The sequence below is a fragment of the Salminus brasiliensis genome, chromosome 7 (genome assembly GCF_030463535.1).
Source record: "Salminus brasiliensis chromosome 7, fSalBra1.hap2, whole genome shotgun sequence".
Lineage (NCBI taxonomy): Eukaryota > Metazoa > Chordata > Actinopteri > Characiformes > Bryconidae > Salminus > Salminus brasiliensis.
In genome coordinates, this window is record NC_132884.1 from 30,344,259 (window position 1) to 30,365,011 (window position 20,753).

The 20,753-nt window shown below is 38.7% G+C and overlaps 1 protein-coding gene across 3 annotated transcripts in view; it reads left to right on the top strand.

The window, feature by feature from the left end:
* rad18 (RAD18 E3 ubiquitin protein ligase) overlaps positions 1–20,753 on the top strand; it is a 62,334-nt gene that overhangs the window by 22,264 nt on the left and 19,317 nt on the right. For all 3 annotated transcript variants that reach the window (XM_072683105.1, XM_072683104.1, XM_072683106.1), the window contains 2 exons: positions 10,666–10,788; positions 14,023–14,161. In XM_072683105.1, coding sequence (XP_072539206.1) covers positions 10,666–10,788; positions 14,023–14,161 — 262 coding nt within the window. The remainder of the gene's footprint in view (positions 1–10,665; positions 10,789–14,022; positions 14,162–20,753) is intronic.

A 20,753-nucleotide genomic window follows, 5' to 3' on the forward strand; every position in this document is an offset into this window, starting at 1 on the left:
TTTTTTATCGCCAACACTTGTGTTGTAGCTAAGCGGTTAGTCAACAGCGGCTGCGACTGAGCAACTAAATACTGCTCTGGGTATCTGTAGCCGAGCTAGGTCAGCAAAGGCTTGTTCTGTGGTGAGCAGATTGTTGTCCTGCTAACTAAGCTAGAACCATCTTCGTGACTTGTGCAACATGGGCTACTTTTCCACCCTCAGTAATGCTGTATACCACAGTAATATTTTGACAGTATGAAAAAAGTGGATACCGCCCAACCCTAATTCTACTTTTTTTTTTTTTTTTTTTTTTTTTTTTTTTTTTTGAAGTAAATCGGTTAGTTACATTTGGTATCATGTTGATCTTGCTTGATATTTATGTTTCCGTAGCTTATTTGTTACTTTTGTTCTTCCTAGTGGAATACTTGGCTGTGATTTTGAGATTTTGGCACCCAGAAAGGTACTGAGCTCTGGATATTAATATGCATATGCTCATTAAAATGACAATATGATTGGTTTTGATTTGGTTGTTATTGGGGGCAAGTGTAGAAACACAGCACAGTTAAATAGGGAGTGACTGCACGGTGACTGTGAATAGGATTTAAATACTGTGCATCGTGTCCTCATCTCTATTTATTATTTATTTTTTCATGGCCCATTGTTTGGCAGTATGCATGCTGCATCATAATCAGCCATTTCATCAAACCAGGATGTGAATAAAGCACATATGTTGGTTCTGGTTGCAGTAAGTCCAGTAACACAGAGAGTGGTGAATCCCAGGTGTTCAAACAGCCAAAGAAATTATTGCACTATGACTATATATTGAAGGAGATATTGTGTTATTGTGTGTGTTTTAGGGGGGTGGGGTGGGGTGGAGTGGGGGGTTTGTTTGGTTTTGTTTTTTCATTTTTAAAGAGAGAGCCACAGATGCCTTGCACCACGGCTCATGCTTGCCAGTGCTAGCCTGATTAAAAAGCAGCGGAGTTCTCTGTGTAGCTCTGAAAGTGGAGTAGCTTGCCCTTTCCACCTCCTTTCAGAGACAAATAAAAGAAATGAAGTGATTTGAGCTGGTTTTGTGTGCTTCTCGTGAGGGGGGGGTTGTTTGATATTTGCCATGTATAATCGACCTGGCAGGAGGAAGATGAAAGAGCGAATGAAAATAGCTCAGTCAGACATTTACGCTAGAAAGAGGATGCTGAAATATTGATGCTCAGTGCACAGGGGTCTCTATAAATAGCAGCCATGCTGAGATAACCTCTTGATTAATCAATGAACGCCTTGATGAGTCACTGGCCTCCTTGGATGGTTAGTGAATGGGGAAATGACGGAGAGAGGTAGTGAATGAGAGCGGCAAAAACGCACACGCACACTCCCACACACACTCTCTCTCTCTCTGACACACACACACACACACACACACACACACACTGCTCAGATCATTGGTCACTTTTAAAGCGCTTAGCATACATTCTTATACAGAGCATTATTGGGCAAAGAACTTTTCAACTATCGGCTAGATTAGTTATTTTGATTTTACAGATCTGTGCTGCAGTTGACTCTTATTTCCGCTGTTAAATTGCTTAAGTAGGCAAAAATGAAGAGACCACCCTACATTATATGATTTTACTATTTATAGGTAATGTGTACTGTTTATAGGTAACAGCGTTGTATTTCATAAACCATCATAAACCATAGACAATTTCCCCTAATTTCTAAATAAACATATTGCTATGTAGAGCATTTATTTGCAGAAATGCCAACTGCTCAAAACAGCTGCTTAAATAATGCAAAGAAATTATAATCATTTAATGCAGAGAAGTTATTATTCAAATATAAACAACACTGTACTAATATTTAAACTTTGAGAGCATTTAAAAATCACTATGGTGAAATTACCTTGACTGACAATCACAGCTTTCATGTCTTGGCAGGCTCTCCACTAGTCTTTCACATTGCTGTTGGGTGACTTTATGCCATTCATAAAGTGGCTGCCATACATGTAGTGATCTGAATTTTGAGAGGGGAAAAAAAGTGGTCTGGAATTTTTTTCCAGAGCTGTATAATCAAAGTATGTCCAGGCAGTTCTTATTAGTTTGTCCGAGCTTGTCTGCTTGGGGACACATTGATTGTAATGAATAGCAGCTAAACAGCCCTTATGTTACGCATAAACCTTGTATCTCCAAAGTGGCAACTTTACTTGCAAGCCCTTTTTGAGGGTCTATGCGCAATTTTTTTAATGATGTTTAGGCCAGGGGACTGTGTGAGGTAGTTTATTGTGGGTTTTGAAATGGATAGGGTCGTTATACATTCTTCCTTCAACCTTTGAAATGTTTCATCTGCCACTGGCTGCAACGCAACCCCTAAGCATTAAAGATTAGTTGGACAGGTTTTCTTTTCATAGGATTTTTCTCCCTTTTTTTCTCCAAACATACCTTTTGCTTGTTGTGTGCAAAAAGCTTTGCTTAGTTTGTTAACTTCGTTAGTACACAGGATCCAAAGTGCATCAAGACTGCCTCAAGATAAAAGCCAGGTATGTGCTTTATGTCCAATGCTCTAAAGGCAAATTTCTGTGTAAACTTTGACTTCTAAGGTAGCCATTTCCTCACTCAGTAAGCAGGGTGATGGCAATCAAGTTGAGGTCTGGAAGTGGAAGAAAATGATGAGAGAACTGCTCATCCATTTGCTAGAGATGCAAATCAAAGCACTGGCCTGCAAAAGATCCTTCAGAAAGATTTAGCACATTCTGGATGGGCGGTGCACTGTTCTACCTGCACAAATAAAACCTTCATGGAAGAGTCATCTGAAGAAAACCTTCCCTGTGTCCTCACCACAGAGTTCAAAATTCAAGCTTGGCTAATAATATCGGTCTACGCACTGCAGATATGCAGCTAATTTACATCCAGGAGATTTCCTATTACGGCTGCGAGGCTACATTGAGGCTAATTTTTATTATTAATATTTAAGTAGTTCTGACCAGAGGAGGATGGGTTGGGTCCCCCTTGTGAGTCTTTGTTCTTCCCAAGGTTTCCTCCTCCAGCTCTAAGGGTTTTTTTCTTGCCACTGTTGCCGTTGGCTTGCTCACTGGGAGTCCATCATGTTTTACGTTATTTTCTTCTTTCCTCTTTGTCTCTGTCTTTTATTAATAACTATTTGTGTAAAGCTGCTTTGTGACGACAACAGTTGTAAAAAGCGCTATTCAAATAAATCTGATTTGACTTGACTACAGCACAGCAAACACTACACGTGATTCTTTTACTATAAGCTCTAATTAAACCACAAGACCTGACTGCTATGGAAGTTTGCTGTTTACCAGGCTAGTGAGGCTTCTTGTGGCGTGCAGTGTATCATGTGGACTAATAATCTCATCATGCCTGGTTACATTTATAGTATTTAATTGTTCCTCTAATTCAGTTAATGAATACGTAGAATAGTGTGCTAGTTTACTCTGGTCAGAATGTCTTCATGTACTGGTTCTCCTAAATCTGCCTTAAAAAGAGGGGGGGGGGGCGGCGGTCCAATTTGGTTGTAAAGAAATTGGAATCGACCATTTATAAAAATAAAAAAAAAGTGCTAGTGTAAAACAAGCCTTTCCTGTGTACTGTATCTGTGCGCTGTGCTGTATTGCATGTGTGGCACTGGAATAAACCATACTTTCCATTAAATAAACAACTTCTAAGAAGGCCATAAGCCCAGTAGGATATTAAATTCAGTACAACATGGAAAAATCAACTGCTCATCTGTCAACAATATTTCTAAACCTTTATTTCTTCCAGTCAACCTTTAATTTTTTCCAGTCAAGCAACCATCTTTCAGCATGCCGGAGTACTTGTGTCTCCAGCCTTGGGCTGGGTATGGGTTTAATCACCTTTAGCTCTGTTTGAAATTGAATTCTTGGCTGAAACATGCGTGCCGCCTATAGAAAAAATCGTACCCTCCTTGACCTACTATCAGAGCAGCAGGGCATGTTTGACATGGCTGGAAGAAGAAAGGAATTGTCAAAAAGTAAGAAACCTGCTTTCGTACTCGCACGTGTGTTTGAGCCGTGTGTTGCGTAAGAACAGTCCCTGTTTGTTCTCAGTACGCTGGAGGTTACACACAACAGCTGTCAGTGGGACATGTTCAATGTTGTTTAGATGTTTGGATCACTGTCTGTACACACAAGCCCGGATCCATGATTGTTTTGCTTGTGTATTGGGTTATACCCTTTGGGACATGGCCAGACTAACCTGAATGTAGATTTTCTATATTTACAAAATACCCTGTTGGATTATCATGTGCCTTATTGCTAAATATTAGACGTGACCTTTTAAGGACCTTTCAACCTGCAAAAATGTGTTGCTTTGTCTCTGGCAATTGATGATTACAGTTTTTTTGGACGATATATTGTCCCAGAAATAATTGTGGTGATAAGCAATGTTTAGGATTTTTATTATATAAAAAAAAAAACCTTCTGCTAATATATTTCATGTTTTAGTACTATTTTTCTTTTGGTTTTGGGTGATATATTAATTTATATCTATAATATATTATTCTATATCTACAATAGAATAATCATGCAGTTGCACTTTGTCCTGCCTGCCTATCCAAAGCACCCATTAGCCTCGAGTAACATGTTCTGTTCTGTGTGTATAGAGACACCGTTATTGATGTAATGGACATTGTGTGCACTGCACTCTTTTCCTACACAATAGATGTTCACAGACTGGCAGGACCAAAAAGTCCCAAGTATGAAAAGTATCAAAGCATTGTTCCCTCGCTCTTTTTGGAGAGCAGCAGCTAGACAGCGAGGAAAAAGTTGCCCGTGTACAATTATTTCTGTTTGTACGCAAGACCTTAGAGGCAGAAAGATTGACTCGACTTTAACAATACTCGAGTCAGCTTAAATTGAGGCAAAGTTTATTGAGCCAGACCCCCCCTTTTAGTGATAGGAATGCGGTCATAAACAAAATGTCAAATTCCCTGCGGATATCTCAATGTTTTCAGCCAGGAATTGTACTCCAAAACTAGTAATGACTTTTGTCTGTCTCTAAATCACTTCCTGATTTTTGATTACAGAGGTATGCACTAGCGGGAGCAAAACCACCAACTATCACCTAGTAAAAACACTTATCTAATGTTTTTCAATGTTTAATGTAATGTTAAAGGTTTTAAATACATATGCAAGGGTACAGAAGACATTATGCTTTCTGATACACATGGACTATAAAGACTGACCTCTGTTACTTTGACTGTTGGTCACTGTTTTATTAAACGTCTTATGTGAGGAATGGCATCTCTTGCTCCTGGGCTCCCCCTACAGTCGAAGTGCAATTTGCACGGTCAGCCACCACTATAGGACACACTTTACACATGCATTTTTTTCAAGTCAAGACACTTTATTTTCATTTCAACTATATACAGAAATTACATTCCTCCAGGACCATGGTGCAACACAGCACAGTGCAGACTAGAAAGTGTAAATAAAGACCGAGACGGAGACAGTAGTGGAATTAGTTGTGCAATAAAATGTACATACTAAGTTAAAAACAGTAGTGTGCAGCACAGGTTAGTGCGCTACTCTAGCAGCTGTTTTTAAAATAGACACAGGTATGTGCAAAACGCAGTGTGCAATGTATGCACAATAAATGTGCAAAGAGTCCAGTCACATAATGACTTCCAGACAAGCTGAGGTACAGAACTGTTACTGAAAGTAAAAGGAGAGTGTGGAATGAGGCAGAAGAGCAATATCTTAAGACTTTACACAAATATGACATGAGTCACACAGTTCTTGCGAGCGCCGTAGTATCCACTTCAGCAAAGTTACAAAGTGCAGTTTCTGGCATGCTAAACCTGAAACGGCTATTAAAAAGCCGCTTCTCTCCCTATTACAGATCAGTGAAGCAATAGCATCATTTTAAAGCTGTTATTTTGAGGCACAAATGCTACAAAATGTTGCTTTACATGAAATAAATGCATTGATTCAACAAAGCATAATTTATTGCAGTATTGCAAGTCCTGAACAGAATGTTTTGATTATTCTGACCTACGTTGCTAAAATGTTATGTAAATCCAGTTTTGCATTTTATAAGTGATTTATAGATCAACTTGACTTCAGCAAGTAAATTCTCAGTCCACAATTCCTGTATAGTTGGGGGCAGCGGCGGGTCAATGTTTGAAGCACTGGGATATTGATGATCAGGTTGTGAGTTTGATACCTAGGCTCTGTTGTGCCACTGTTGGGCACTTGAGCAAGTCCCTTCAACCTTTCTGCTCCCTGGGCTCTGCAGCAGTGACTGCCCCCCCACCCCTCGTGCCAGGCATTTTTGCTTACTGTGACTGTATGTGTGTGATCACTAGTTTGTATGTGTGTTTGGTTACCTGCCTTTAGGACTGTGATTTCTTGGAGGCCCACACTCTTTTTGCAGGCATCTGAGAGGTTATTTATGCCAGAACCCAACATTGACAATCCACAGTGCAGTCCTACAACAGAAGAAAATAAGAAAAGGAAAAAAAATACTGGAAGTACAGCCAGTGGCATAAAACGGTAGTCTGAGCTGGATGACACTTTATTTATTTATTAGAATTTTTTTTTTATTCTAACCTGGCTTATATTGAGTATTTCCAGTAGAGTGATCTTGCTGACATGGAATACATGCTGTTCATTTTCCAGTCAGTCTGAAATCCCGTATTCTATTGGAAGAGAAGTCAGACTCAAGCTATGAGCCGTTTTAACACTTGAACCCCCTTAATGTCATTTTTATCAGTTTCTGGATAAAGTAAAGCGAGTGAATCCATTAAGCAGAAATGTGTGTGATGTCAGAGTCTAGAGTGAGACATTGTATTGGTTAAACAGACTCTCTATGCTCTCTATGATCTGCAGTTCCATTAACATTTCTCCTTTTGCTGGCATCATGAAAACGAGCAGATTTCATCAATACGTTGTAAAAACATGAGGAAAGCTGACCTGAATGCCCTGAAGAGGCGTCAGGGATCCTACAGCAGAAGCAGAATGTGTCAGATGATCCTTCACTGTATTGGAGTGTTTTTGATTGACCTGACCACATGACATTCCCCTGTGTTGGCTTTATGGACAGAAGAAAGAAAACAGAGGTGACGTGCTATTTTAGTTTTCTTGACTAGGGCGTTTGTGGATACAAGGTAGGCAGAGGAGACCCGAGCGTGTCGTGCCTTTAAGAAGGAAGGTCATGGTGGCCAAGCAAGAGATCTTTCATCAGCAAATAAAAAGCTAGAGGCCTGTGTGTGGAGTAAAAGATCAGCCAGGTTATCACTGTGAAAAGGTTTGTCTTGTGAAATATGTTTGGTGCCACATGTGGATGCTGTACCCCATTCTGCTTTCATCAGAATTTTATGGACTTTCTTCCAGGCTCTAAGCTAATTCCAATTGTTGAATGAGGGTGAACTACTCTGTTATACATGTTCCCAACCACATATGGTGCTATTTAGATATTCACAGTTAAGATAAGATAAGATAGTCCTTTATTAGTCCCGCAGTGGGGAAATTCACAGTGTAACAGCAGGAAATTCACAGTGTAACTTGCGTACAAGTGCACATTTTGTTTTTACAAAAAAAAAAGGGGTATCGATCAAGCTTTTCTCTCTCAGCCTCTTTAGCCTCGAACCTTTTGTTTAATCTTTTATCCTTGCCTCTTAGTTGTTATATTAGACTAGATATTAAAACCTTGCTTGAGGACTTGATTGCCTTCACCAACACCAGCATGGCTGAGATTAGGTGTTTGGTGCAAGATATTGCACCAAACTACCGTCAATTATTTATTATTCTCTGGTCTGTACTGTGTTGTGTTGTCTGTCCGCACATGTTTGTTTGTGTTGCACTTGTGTCTTGTATGCACTGTCTATGTTGCACCATGGTCCTGGAGGAACGTTGTTTCGTTTCACTGTGTACTCTGTATGTAGTTGAAATGACAATAAAACCCACTTGACTTGATATTTAGTTATGGGTCAGACACCTAACTGTTTTATTATTAGGAAAAGCTCCATCACACCAGTGAATGCAGTTCCATTTAGGGCTGGGAGATATTGGGGGAATAACAAAAAATTACTTAAAATTAAAACTAAAACTAAAATTATTTTTTTTAAAAAGAAAGTTTAATTCCATTATTTTTTATTTAAATGGAAAATGTACATGTGCCAAAGTAGAACAGCATCATCCAAAGCTCTAAACTTATCTTTTACATTTATTTTTGAGGGATTCAAATGTATAATGTAAACCAGTATATATAACAATATGAAATCCAGCTATTGGATTTCCTGCGAAAGGAAGGAAAAAAAGATTTTTACACATTTCTTGAACAACAAATTTGTTGTGCTGCTACTTTTGATGGCAAAAGTACAGTCTACACATTACCTCATTTTGTTCAGCATCTGGCTTCTCAAAACCATCCCAATTCCATACCACTTTTTATTTTTTTACTGCAAGCTCAGTCCTCGGCGGAGTGATGGGAAAATATTTGAATAGCAGTTTTTAAAATCTGCAGCCACTAGTGAATTGACATTGATAGAATATTGCGATAAATATCGTGATACAACATTTTGAACTATATCAGCCAGCCCTGCCTCTAGCTGACGCTTGGCATTGGGCGTAGTGACTACAGTCTCTGTACAGCTGCTCCCGAACATCCCATTCTACTGACAGTGCTTTTCTGTGGAGCCGAGCTCATGCAGTTGCAGGCCTGTGTCAGAAGGGACCTTAAATTAGCGTATTAAACTAATTAGAAGAGATGTCTGGATGTTTTTGAGGCCCTGATTTACTGAAACCCTAAATAAGTGGTGCTAATTTGTGTGTGTGCTGTAAAGTAGATTGAATGTGTAATTATCGACTGATGTTGCAGGTGATTTTAGGAAGGATAATTGCATAGATGATGACACATGCAAGAGGGTGGATATAGGATTCAAACGGTGCTCAGTGTTCTCAGTAGGAAAGGAGAGTTAGCCTGAGGCTTTCAAATATATAAAAGGTCTGAACAAGGAATTGACACAGTTTTTTTTTTAAGCCTCTAAATTGCCTTAACTGTCCTGGGAAGGCTTCCCTACTGGATCTTGGAGCATAGCTGTGAGGATTTGATTGCATTAAGCGATAAGAGCATTAGTGAGGTCAACAACTCCATTATAAGCTCCAAAATAAGGCAGCTGGAAAGTCTCTGTGTTGGTCTAGCTGGTCTCAAGTCAATAAGCAATTTCCAGTGCAGAAATGGGCACTGTTTGTGTTTGTGTGTGTCTGCTTGGAATGATTATTTACTGTCTGCATAGACTTTAGGCATCCTTCCCATTCAGACATGGCAACAGACAGTTCAGGTCAAATCACCTGGGTGTAGGAAGTTCTGGTTGAAGCACTATCATTCCAGAGAACACGGTTCCACTGCTCCACAGCTCAATGCTGGGGGGCTTTATACCCCTCTATACCTCTGGAATTAGGCATAGTGCCAATAGGTTCATATTTTTCTGCTCCAGGGAGTCCTAGTCTTTTGGCAGTACTTTTCTATTGGGACTTTTGTGCATTTGCACATTTGAATCAGCAGTGGGGTGTACCTTACAAGAGCTTTTGTTAGAAGCAGTGTCCACAAACATTTGGACATATATTGTGCTTTATGTAGATGATGAGTTCTCATTAGCATCCATTACGCTGTAATGTTTAACTGTGTCAGATCATTAACTTCTCTGAAAGGGGAAACCTCCATTAACTGTTGCTCAGTGAAGAGGAAAATACAAGAGCGCACGTTACTTTATACGGTTTCAAAGAAGGAGGATTGTTTACAGTTGGCGTCGCATGTTTCCTTTGCTTTACTGCAGTATGGCAGTTCTGTTTGAGGAGCCTCATTTCTAACGAGTGTTTAGTGCAGGGTTCGATTGGAAGGATGTGCATGTTATCGCTATATCTTTTCTCCTGGGCTCCTCTGAGATCAGCATCTTAAGTGATGTCGTTCTCAGACTTTGGCAGGTACTTCCCCAAACAGTGCCCTCTGGATCGGTCTTTCATCTGCTCCTGGCTTTGATAGTTTATTCGTAATTTGAGATAAGCAGTCCGATTAGACAATTGCATTATGAGGTTAGAGTTAGCTTTTCTCTCATTGAGCTTTTGGATGTTATTTTTTTTACCTTCCTTTCTGGATGAAAGGGAGGAAGCTATGAGGAATAAGTGCTTTTATGGAATTTTTCTTTCTTTCTTTTTCTTTTTTTAAAAATGTACATTGGGAATGAATATGTACGTGCTATTTTTCAATGTATCTGCTTTTTGTTATGCCTTGCTATAATGGTTTTGTTTATAAAGCTAAATTTTCATGGTGTTCGAGCATGAGCGCAAAAACATAATGGGATCAATATGCCGTCACAAACAATGCCAGATTTTTGTGTCTTGTTCTAGATGAATACATCTGCTTCTAGTAATGTTGATATGATTGTAATCCAAGCACTAATCATGTTACTGTGCCTTTTATATATGTGTAGAACACATGGTCTTTATTTCTCCTCCTTGAATGCTACATTGATTTAAGTGTGTTTGTTCAATTACTGTTAACTTGCATATAGATTAAAACTGCCTCGTGATTCTATCCTGCCATTATTTGAATTGTATTTCATTCTTGATCTAATTCTGTTGTTTTGCCTTAGTGTTGAATGTGTGTTTCTCACAAATGTGATGTTTAATTTCCCATCTGTCCCATAAATTCTTAGGGAAGCAGCACAGCAGTGAATTTTCCCGTCTCATCGCCCAGGTCCGAGGCCGTTTGGATACTTCGAGAAAGACTCAGGTTAGGCAGGAAGAGGAGAAGCCAGTGGAGGCGTCATGTTCAGGAGGTAACAACAACAACTCCGTTATCTCCATCAGAGATAGGCCTTCACTCCAAAATAAGGCAACTGGAAAGTCTCTATGTTGGTCCAGGTGGACTGGAGTCAATAAGCAATTTCCAGTGCAGAAATGGGCACGGTTTGTGTTTGTGTGTGTGTCTGCTTGGAATGGTTATTTACTGTCTGCATAGACTTTAGGCATCCTTCCCCATTCAGACAAGGCAACAGGTAGTTCAGGTCAAATCATCTGAAGAGATTGGAACTAGTGTATAGAAAAACCATCTTCAGATTAATCATTTGAGAGCGTTCAGGAGAAATTGTTCAATATGTGAATGTCTGACCACCAGAAATGCTCAAATAAGCTGTTCATCACATTCTGTCTTTTCATATAATGGCTCCAGAATCGCTGCTGAGAGGTAGCAGCATCTCTCGACCCTAGAAGTCACAACTGACTGGCAAAAATAAAGCTGTTCAATTTGATTTCACCATGTGGAAAAACAGTACCTTTCCTTTTTTTCCTCACAGATGTGAATAATTCTTTTTATATATATATATATATATATATATATATATATATATATATATATATATATATATAGAGAGAGAGAGAGAGAGATATGACTGATGATCTGGTACCTATGGGCAAAATCTTGCACTATAAGCCAGAAATTAAAGGCAGTAAACTGAAGCAACAATACACTCGCCAGTGATTAGGCATTTAGCACATAGCACACAGTCATCCAAGACATTAAGCTAGATGCTGCCTAGATACCTAGATACACAATGCTCAATATACACTACCCTTTGCCTTGAGTATCAAACAAATCATGTAAGACGAGTTCGATCGTAAGCCTTAGTAAGTGCTGAATACTCTTGAAAGAGATGGGTCTTCAGTCTCTGTTTGAAGACAGCGAGTGACTGTGCCTTTCGGGCACCCTAGGTGCCAGGACAGGAAAAGGTCAGGATGCGTGTTTTCTATGCATGTTAAAGGATGGTGGGTGAAGCTGAGCTGTACATGAAGTTCGAAGGACTCTTGGTACAGATTGGCTTTTGACAGTTGCGTTGCCACCAAGAACGGAGGGACTGGTCCATTCTTGGCTTTGTAGTACAGCGTCAGGGTTTTGAACCTGAAGTGGGCAGCTACTGGAAGCCAATGAGGGGAACGCAGCAGAGGAACTTGACACCGTGCCCCCGTATTCTGAATCAATTGCCAGGGCCTGATAACTACACATTACCTCCGTGTTAGAATATAAATAAGTTATAACCATTTAAAGTTTAATGTCTAGTAAAAATATTAATATTCTATTTCAGGTATAGGGTTGCTATGACCGAGGTTACGTGTTAACACTGTGGTATTTTTAGTGGCAGAACAATGCCCTTAAGTGCAACCTGTGTGTGGTTTGGAGACCAAATGATTGAAGATGATGGAGAAATATATTTTATTACCGGGTTTAAATGATCTTAATCAAGCGCACACACACACACACACACACACACACACACACACACACACACACCTAGAATAATCAATAAATTATCTATTAGATTAATCAACAAATCAAAACAATTGTTTGGTTAATCAATACATATAAATTAATCCATAATGAAGGAAATGAAGTCTGTGTCCCCATAAAAGGTCTTTAGGGCTTAAGCTAAGATTCAAGCTAAATCCTGGATGCTAAATTGGTTAGTTGTAATTATACTTATTGGGTTGATTATTTATTAAGCTCAGCTGTGTAAATACAGTTGTAACAAACAAGACTCGACCACAAAAAAACACGGATGGACACACATGGACGTTTCAGTGATTTCTATTATTCTGTTCATGAAAAGAGGATATCCAATCTTTATTATAGACATTTTGTACATTTTCAGAATCCATTCCCACATGCCATAGGCAGGAGGTTAATCAGTGTATTGGGTCCAGCAGTGCAAAGTGTGATTTTAAATGTTCTGTAATTATCTGTAATTACACTCATAAAGGAGAGAAACAAAAAAATATAGATTTGCATCAATAATTGCAATGACGAACCTTTTCCCCCTCTGAAGTAGAATTAGCATGTCTGAACAGTTTAGTACAACAGTGCACCTTTTAAGCCCACCTTGTAAGTTGTAGCAGTTGTCCCCTTAATGTTATGCATATGTATAAATGCTAAATGGGGGGTTGACCAGAGGTTCTGACCCAGCTTGTCATGAATATTACTCCATGTTTGGAAGATTGGCAGAAAATAAATGCTATTGGGCAGATATGTTCTGCCTCTGGTTGTATCAGGCAGCAAAAAACATGTAGCATGACGTGTTTGATTTAACTTGACATTGCACCTGACTTCGTGATGTGACTACTGTGCATTCACACGTTGCGAAAGCGATGCTGCCAGTGTACTGCTCAATCCTAGTGTATCACTCTGTGAAATCAGGGCAGAAAGCAGAAGCAGGTGCTTAGTATAATTAAGAGCCACCTGTGAGTGGAAAGCAGTTGCTTCTTCCAGGTTCCTCACGCTGCTATTGAGGCACTCGATAGAGCAAGACATTAAGCACTGTAGGACTTATTTCATTGAAATGTGTGAATGTTTTAGTTCAAATGACACTAAGTGCTTAAGCCCATACTGATATATTTGGGTTAACTGGAAGTTAATATTAGCAATCTCATAGAGATTATCATACAGATCAAGCCAAGTGCCAAAGATGCAGGCTTAAGATCAGTTGTTGTAGATCAGTGATTGTTCTTGTCCATTAAGGCCTAGATTTATCAGTAATTGAAAGTGATGGGATTACTGTTAGAGGGTTACATTGAAGTATTAAGCATGTGTAAGCAAGATAACAGTAGTCACCAATTTACAGTAGTGCAAAGACACATTTGCTGATGAATTTTCAGAAAACAAAATATTACGATAGATCCCAAGTTGAATAGCATTAAAATCTATTTTGAGCTATGGGGCAGTAGTGCAAAGACACATTTGCTGATGAATTTTCAGAAAACAAAATATTACGATAGATCCCAAGTTGAATAGCATTAAAATCTATTTTGAGCTATGGGGTTTTACAACTGTCCACTGAGTATCAGTCTGTTTAAACTGGACTGTGTTTTCTGTTTTGCTTAAATACTTCTCTCGTGTTTTGTACATTGATTCTTTCATGGATATGAGACGAAATTCTGTGTGTATTGCTTAAATGAAGGTCTCTAGTTTTGGTATGAGTTGCTCAATGTTGTATTAAACTTCTTCCTCTGTCTTTTTGGTACAGCTGATCATGCCACAGTACAGAGCACAACCCAGACACCAGTTTCCACAGTACTGGAAGTAGCCAATCATGAGAAGACTCCAGTTATAGAAATTTCATCAAGGTCACCCAGTCCCACCCTCAGTGAAGTGTCGATCAGCAGGTACATTTCTTTTTTTATTATTATTTTATGTATGTCTGTATGTCTGTAGCTCTGAATTTTTTTGCATTACCATACACCACTACTGCACTGTAAGAGCGTTGATGAGCTGTTAGTAGGCAAGTTTAGGGGTCTGGGGGTCGAATGTTACCTACATGTTGTTCATTTGTCTTTCTGGTGGTGCCATGTTCATGACCGCTTGAGCTACGTGACCGTACTTTACAGCAGAACGCTAAAGTGTGGTTGCAGGTTACTGTAGTGTGTGATGCAACAAAGTGTCAGTTATAGTTTTTTCCAGTTTGTGGTTCTGCTCAGGAGAGACATTCCCAAACAGTCAACTTTCTGCGTGGTTGTACTGTTTTATTGTCTCTTTATCTGTTTGTGTTTTTGTGACTTATTCCCCAGAATCGTAGATTTTATTTTTGTGGAATTATTTGTGATGTTTTATGTCATTATGTCTTGCTTTGAAAGCTGTATTGATTAAGTATTCACTTTTAAGCTGTACATGTCTCCTCTTATCAATTCTTCATTATCAAGGGAGCTAGTGGGTGAGATCTGTCAGCATACGCCATCCTTCATCACAACCTCTATCCTTATTATGTTTTTCATGACAGGCACCAAACTTAGAAAAAACGGAGGGAGTTGACCTCAGACAGTATGATTATTGGCCTAAGTGAAGATGCTAAATAAACAGCTTCATCATCTGGGAGTGGGCCCTTTCGACAGCAATTAAATAAATATGAAGAACTGGGAAATTATCTAGTCTGCACATATTTTTCTTTGTGAACTAATATTAGAGAAGTTTTTCCAAATGTGTTTTTTTTTTTTTTTTTTTTTTTTTTTTTTTGGTTATGCTATCTTGTGAAATTAAGTCCACAGATTGGTTTTGCTTTAATTTAGATGTTAACACCTGAGTAAAAAATCTTAAAATCTTATTAACTTTTTATTGAAACAAATTCAGTACTTTCACCACACCAGTGTGTTGTTTTATCATGTCTCATTAAAGCAAAAAATCTATTTTTTATATAACAAAAAAGAAAAAAAATAGGTATTGTGGGAATATTATAGAGGTCTTTCTATTAGCCTTGATTGTCTGGAAACACAACACCATGCAGTTTGAGAAAGTGTGTTTTGAATTTAGATCCAGCTTTTTGTTTTAGGGGGAAAAATGAGGAAAAATGAAATATACAGCTGGCTAGACTCACTCAGTTCCAGATTCAGATTGTGCTGAAATCATATGTTATGAACCTCTTGAACCCTAGGTCTGTTATTCAGTTATGAATCCCAGTGACAAAATTGTTGTGATTTCTTTTGGAAACTTTGAATTAGCATATATTGTGAAGTCCTACTTGATTCTATTTTAGGGCCTATAAAACTGTTAATTAGGATAGTACTATAGGTATGCAAGTGAAGAAGTGTGGGCCTACAGGGTTAGGGAAGTCATGGCTGGGAGTAAACTCTTAAAAATGAAGGTGATTCAAATGGCTTTGAGCAGTGCCATTAAAAAAACACTTTTGGTTCCATAGAGAACCACATCTGTAATCGAGATTAGCGTGAGTGTAATGAACTTTCCTTTTAAGGTAAGGAGTTTTGTACACTTGAATATCTTTATTGTAAAAAAAAATTGAAACTCATTGTTTGTTTTGGTGATGTCGCTCCATTTGAACTATTCAATTAAATTTGATTCACACCTCCATTCAAAAGTTTTCCTTCTGCTACCATGAAGTGTGAGCCAAATGGAGAAAATCTTAACAGTAAAAAAAAAAAAAGAGAATGTGTATATAGTACCATTTAAAGGCAGGTTTTTCTTCTATCGCTGATGCAACACCGGCTATATTGTCGCAATTTAGAAGCCTTATCCCATAATGAAGCTTGTTAATGTGAGGTTTCACTGTGCACGTCTTGGTCTTTTTTTCCCTTCATATTACGTGCAGCGCATTGCCCCGCATCTCTCTCTTCCTGTGCGGAATATCAGCAGCGCTTGAATCGGATGGCTGAGGACTTGTTCAGGTGTGGGAGCAATCTGATTAATTACATTCCCAGCACTCCGTGCTCTCTCAGTCGGCACACAGATAAGAGTCTTCCCCGAAATGAGTGGAGAGAGAGGTACTGTCTCCTCCACTGTGACTCGCTTTCAAGCTTCCTCATTTAGAACTGCGCTCTCTCTCTCTCTCTCTCTCTCTCTCCCTCTCTCTCCCTCTCTCTCCCTCTCTCTCCCTCTCTCTCCCTCTCTGCTGAGAAACAATCTTGCTTCATTTAAAGCAGTATCGACAGCCTTTAACCATCATTATGACCCTGGCTCTGGGTCATGTTGGGGGTCTTCTGTACACACACTTAAATGCATGCGAGCAAGCACCCTCACTTTGGTGGGACAGCCCTGGGCCTGAGGTGGTGTTTATATGGTTGAGACACTATAGGGTGAATAGGGTTATTTTTAAGCCACACAGATCAACCTTGCCAGTTATTAGTGATATTCTTACTGGTATTTATTTTTGTTTGTTTGTTAGTTTTTTTGCATTATCAAACACACAATTTAGATATTTTATTTATGTCAAAAAAACAAATATATATTTGCATAATTCTGAAAAGAAACCCCTGAAGTCTAGCCTTTTCACGTTTAGAGTTTTACAGAACAGATAATTAATATTGTTTATTGAAAGAAATATTATTACGTTTACATTTTTCAGCACAAAACCTGGACAACCTATCAGGAAACTATATATATACATTTTGTTGTTGTTTATTTATTTATTTGTTTATTTGTTGATTTACTTCTAAAATAGTAACAGATCCATCTGTAATATTCTATAGAATAGAATTAGAAACATATCCCTGTGTGTTGGCAATGGAAGTTTAGGTTTCTTAACTTTCAATTAAAATATTTTATTCCTGGTTATTTTGTAGCGTTGGTTTTGGTCCATTTATCATTATTCTTTCATTTTTAATACCTGATTCTCATTATGTTAAAGTGAAAAACAGCAAACATTGAGAAGTTTTTTCATGACTGAAACTATGATATTTTTTGTTTGTATACTGAGCTTTTTAGAAGTTTTAGAATCAACCTCAGAGTGGACGTGGCTTGCCAATACACACTGAACAAACATATTTCTATTAGATGTACCATTTTTATAATTTAAGTTTAAAAAATATTATAGATACAGTTTAGCCAAAAACCATTCTGCCTATAGTATATTTCTTTATTTATAGTGTTTTTAAAATTTCAGATTTCTTTGTATAAGTGGCAAACACCTATAAATAGCATGTCAGCATCAACTACAGCATCATATTGTTTTCATAGCGCACTTGCACAACCTTTATTTGATGTATTAAATCATTCACATTCATCACCTTGTAAAGCTGTCCTCGGTTCTTTACTCTGTTTTATATGACTCTCAGCAAAGCAGGGAGATTGACCGAGCCCTTATTGTCTCTGTTTTCATCTTGCTGTCGTTGTCATCCAGCCCACAACAGCATGACCCAGCACAAAAGTTCAGTACAGAACAAGCCTGACGTAGTAAAAGTGTACATCGTAATAATTCCTGCCAGTTCTGGAGGGGTCAGTTTAAAACTGAGCCACAGAAAGTGAAAGTTTAAGTAGGGTTGTGAGGGCCAGCCGTGTTTATACGCTTATGTGTAATAAATCTGACAGAGTGGTTTGTGCAGCAGTGTTGGCCAATTGAGGCAGAAATGATCCGCTTTGCCCAGAAGAATTCCTAAGTATTACCGTACTAATAAAATACATCTTTAGCAGAATGCTGCAGTTTACTTCAACCTCAGCAGCCAGAGACAAAATAAGTTTTAATGCTTCAAATTTCCCTGCCTTATTGCTCTTTATTTCTTGTGTGTTTGATATTGGGGCTCTGCGATGCATATGACTCACAGTTTCAACGTTTGAGTTCCTTCTCTGTAGTTCTGTTATTGCATGGTGGTTTATTAGAGTGGCTGCCATATAGCATTATTACTCACACAGGGCTAGTGGCCATTCTCCTACTGTTTTATTTAGCATTAAATACATAATAAAATGCCCTTACTCTAAATGGGACCTCAGCTTTGTTTAATGTCCAATATTTGAGGAGGATCACCAGTTTGTCTACAGTTGTGAATATGATATTTTATTAAATATGCAAGAGATTAATTTGCAGTGAGTTGTTTTGGAAAGTTATTTTTCTTCCTTGAAAAAACTCTTCTTGAACCAAAAGGTGCACCCCTTCATTTTCATATTTCTATCCACATGCAGTCTGTTTTTCCTATTTGTACGCATCTCTGCGGGTTCTGTGCTGAGTTAATGCTGAATTATTAAATTATCAGATGTGATTTTTGACTAAAATGTCAATTGTATGTGTGTCTCATCGCTTTCATGCAAAACCATGTATCCCTAAAGTGGCAGTTTTACAGGAGAAGTAGAAACCCTCCTTAACTTTAAATGGAAGTCAATGTAAAAAGAAGTCACTTCTGGTATTTCTATTGGTCCATTTATCATGGATTTTTGGCACAATGCACAGAACAGCTGCCAGATTCAGCAGACAATAAAAAGTGATTTAAAAAGTCTCTGAATAGGAAGCAGATGGACCTGATAATGAGGTAGTAGAGCCTGAAGGTTGGGAAGGTAGCGTAAGAAGGACCAGTGGTCAATAGGTGATGTTGACCACTGATAAGTTCATTCAGATAGGAAATATAAGAGGGTGTGACACAGGGGATGTAGCAATAAATAGAATTATTAAGTTCATGAGTTAAGCTGAAGAGGTTCCAATGGGGGTTTAATGACGCACATATATTTTAGGTACATCATAGAGATAGCTTTTCAGTATTGGTGGGTATCAGTACTGGGCTGAAAGCAGCAGGAGATGCTGGATCTTGGTGAGGGAATAAAGAATGAATCCGATCAAGTCCTAAAAACAAATCTAGCCTGAAACAGCACACATGATGTGGCGATGCTAGCTGTGATTGTCCTCCTGTGGGCTGTTCTAGTAGCTTGAGAATGAGTGGTGTGAGACCGTTTAGATGTTTTACCTAAAGGGAAGTAAAAAAAAAAAAAAACAGATTAGTGAAGTGAAGTAATTTAGAAGGATGACACAATCCTGCACCTAACACATAGGGCCCAGCCCATTCTGTTACCCCATACTCTAATCACCCACTACATCGCAAGCTCGATCAGGTCAGGCTCCTCTGTTCGTCAGTATTTCACTGAATCAACTTCCCTCTCCTACGTTGCTATGGCCGTTTGTGATCCGATCAGCAACTCTTCCTTTATCATTTGTCGCTTAATGTGAAGTGAAGCAGCACAGGAAGATACAAAGGTCCTACACTTACCAGTTAAGGTTACACATAACCTTCCTTTCACCCATACTGTAATCTCCCACTACATCGCAAGCTTTTCACAGGAAGTCATTAGGTATGCACCTCCCTTTGTGTTTTGTGTTTTGCTGAATTAAGCCAACAAAACCGCCGTCCTAGACCCACTCCTCTCTAAGCTCTCTAAGGATTTCACACAGGATTTTAAACTGAAGTAGGGTGGAAAAATTGAAGAATGGTTCATATCGGCTGATAGGGAAGATTTTAGTGTCCGTATCGGAAAAGCAAACGTGAAGTGGCGCTGTCTCTAGTTCAGTCTGATTTTTGCTTTGGAGGTCAAGCTCTAATTATGTACTGCACAAATTGGTTTGACTGTGCCAGCATAAGCCCCTGCCTTTTTACTCAATGTGAACTGCGATAGAACGCTCTCAGATGTGTGTTTGATCATTGGCAGGGATTTCTATGAAAGACGGAGACCATTAGAATATGCAAAGGGAAAAACTGTTTTCATACATTTCATTTCTTGTACTTTTTGCTGTGCCCTTAGTTTTCACTATAGAGCTGGGCAGTATGACTATATTTTATTGTATGTTGATAAATGTTGTTATAGTGATAACTATGCTTTCCTAAGCGTATCGAGGATACTGTTAATGCGTAATAAACACTGATAAGCTGCAGGTTTCATTACGAACTGTGTAATTAGACTGGTTTATTTAGATGAAGAGCAGCAAATGTTGCATAAGAATGACACTATTTAGTACGGGAGAGTATCGAAATTGTGGCTACGGATGTTTGTAGTCTGTGATTTACATGTATTGTGATAAATATTGTGTATCGTGAAAAAAGTCTTTAAATATCGTGTATAGTATTTAGTATTGTTACCATATCGCCCATCCCTAATTCACTATAACTATCTGCATGTCTCCTGAAATGAGGTTTCCTTACTGCATTTTCCTCATGGCAGCCCTGAGACACTGTGCCATGTAGATATCCACTGTTATTTTCTGAAGGTGTTGTAGCACACAGTCCACTTTGGCAGTCTGTAGTAGGAGTTGATGTCCTGCCAGGAAACTTGGCAACAGTAAACAAAGAAAGTTAGACTAGTGAAGAACCCTTAGAGCATTAAAACTGTTTAATATCCTGACTGGTCTGGACATGTGCTCTCAGGCTAGTCTTCACTTTACATTGCTAGTTTAGTTAGCCATGATTCCAAGGCATAGAATTTTCGAAGCTGAAGGCAGCGTTTCAGTTTGGGGGTTTAGTCGTGATTTAATGGTTAAAAAGGCTCAACTGAGTGCACATC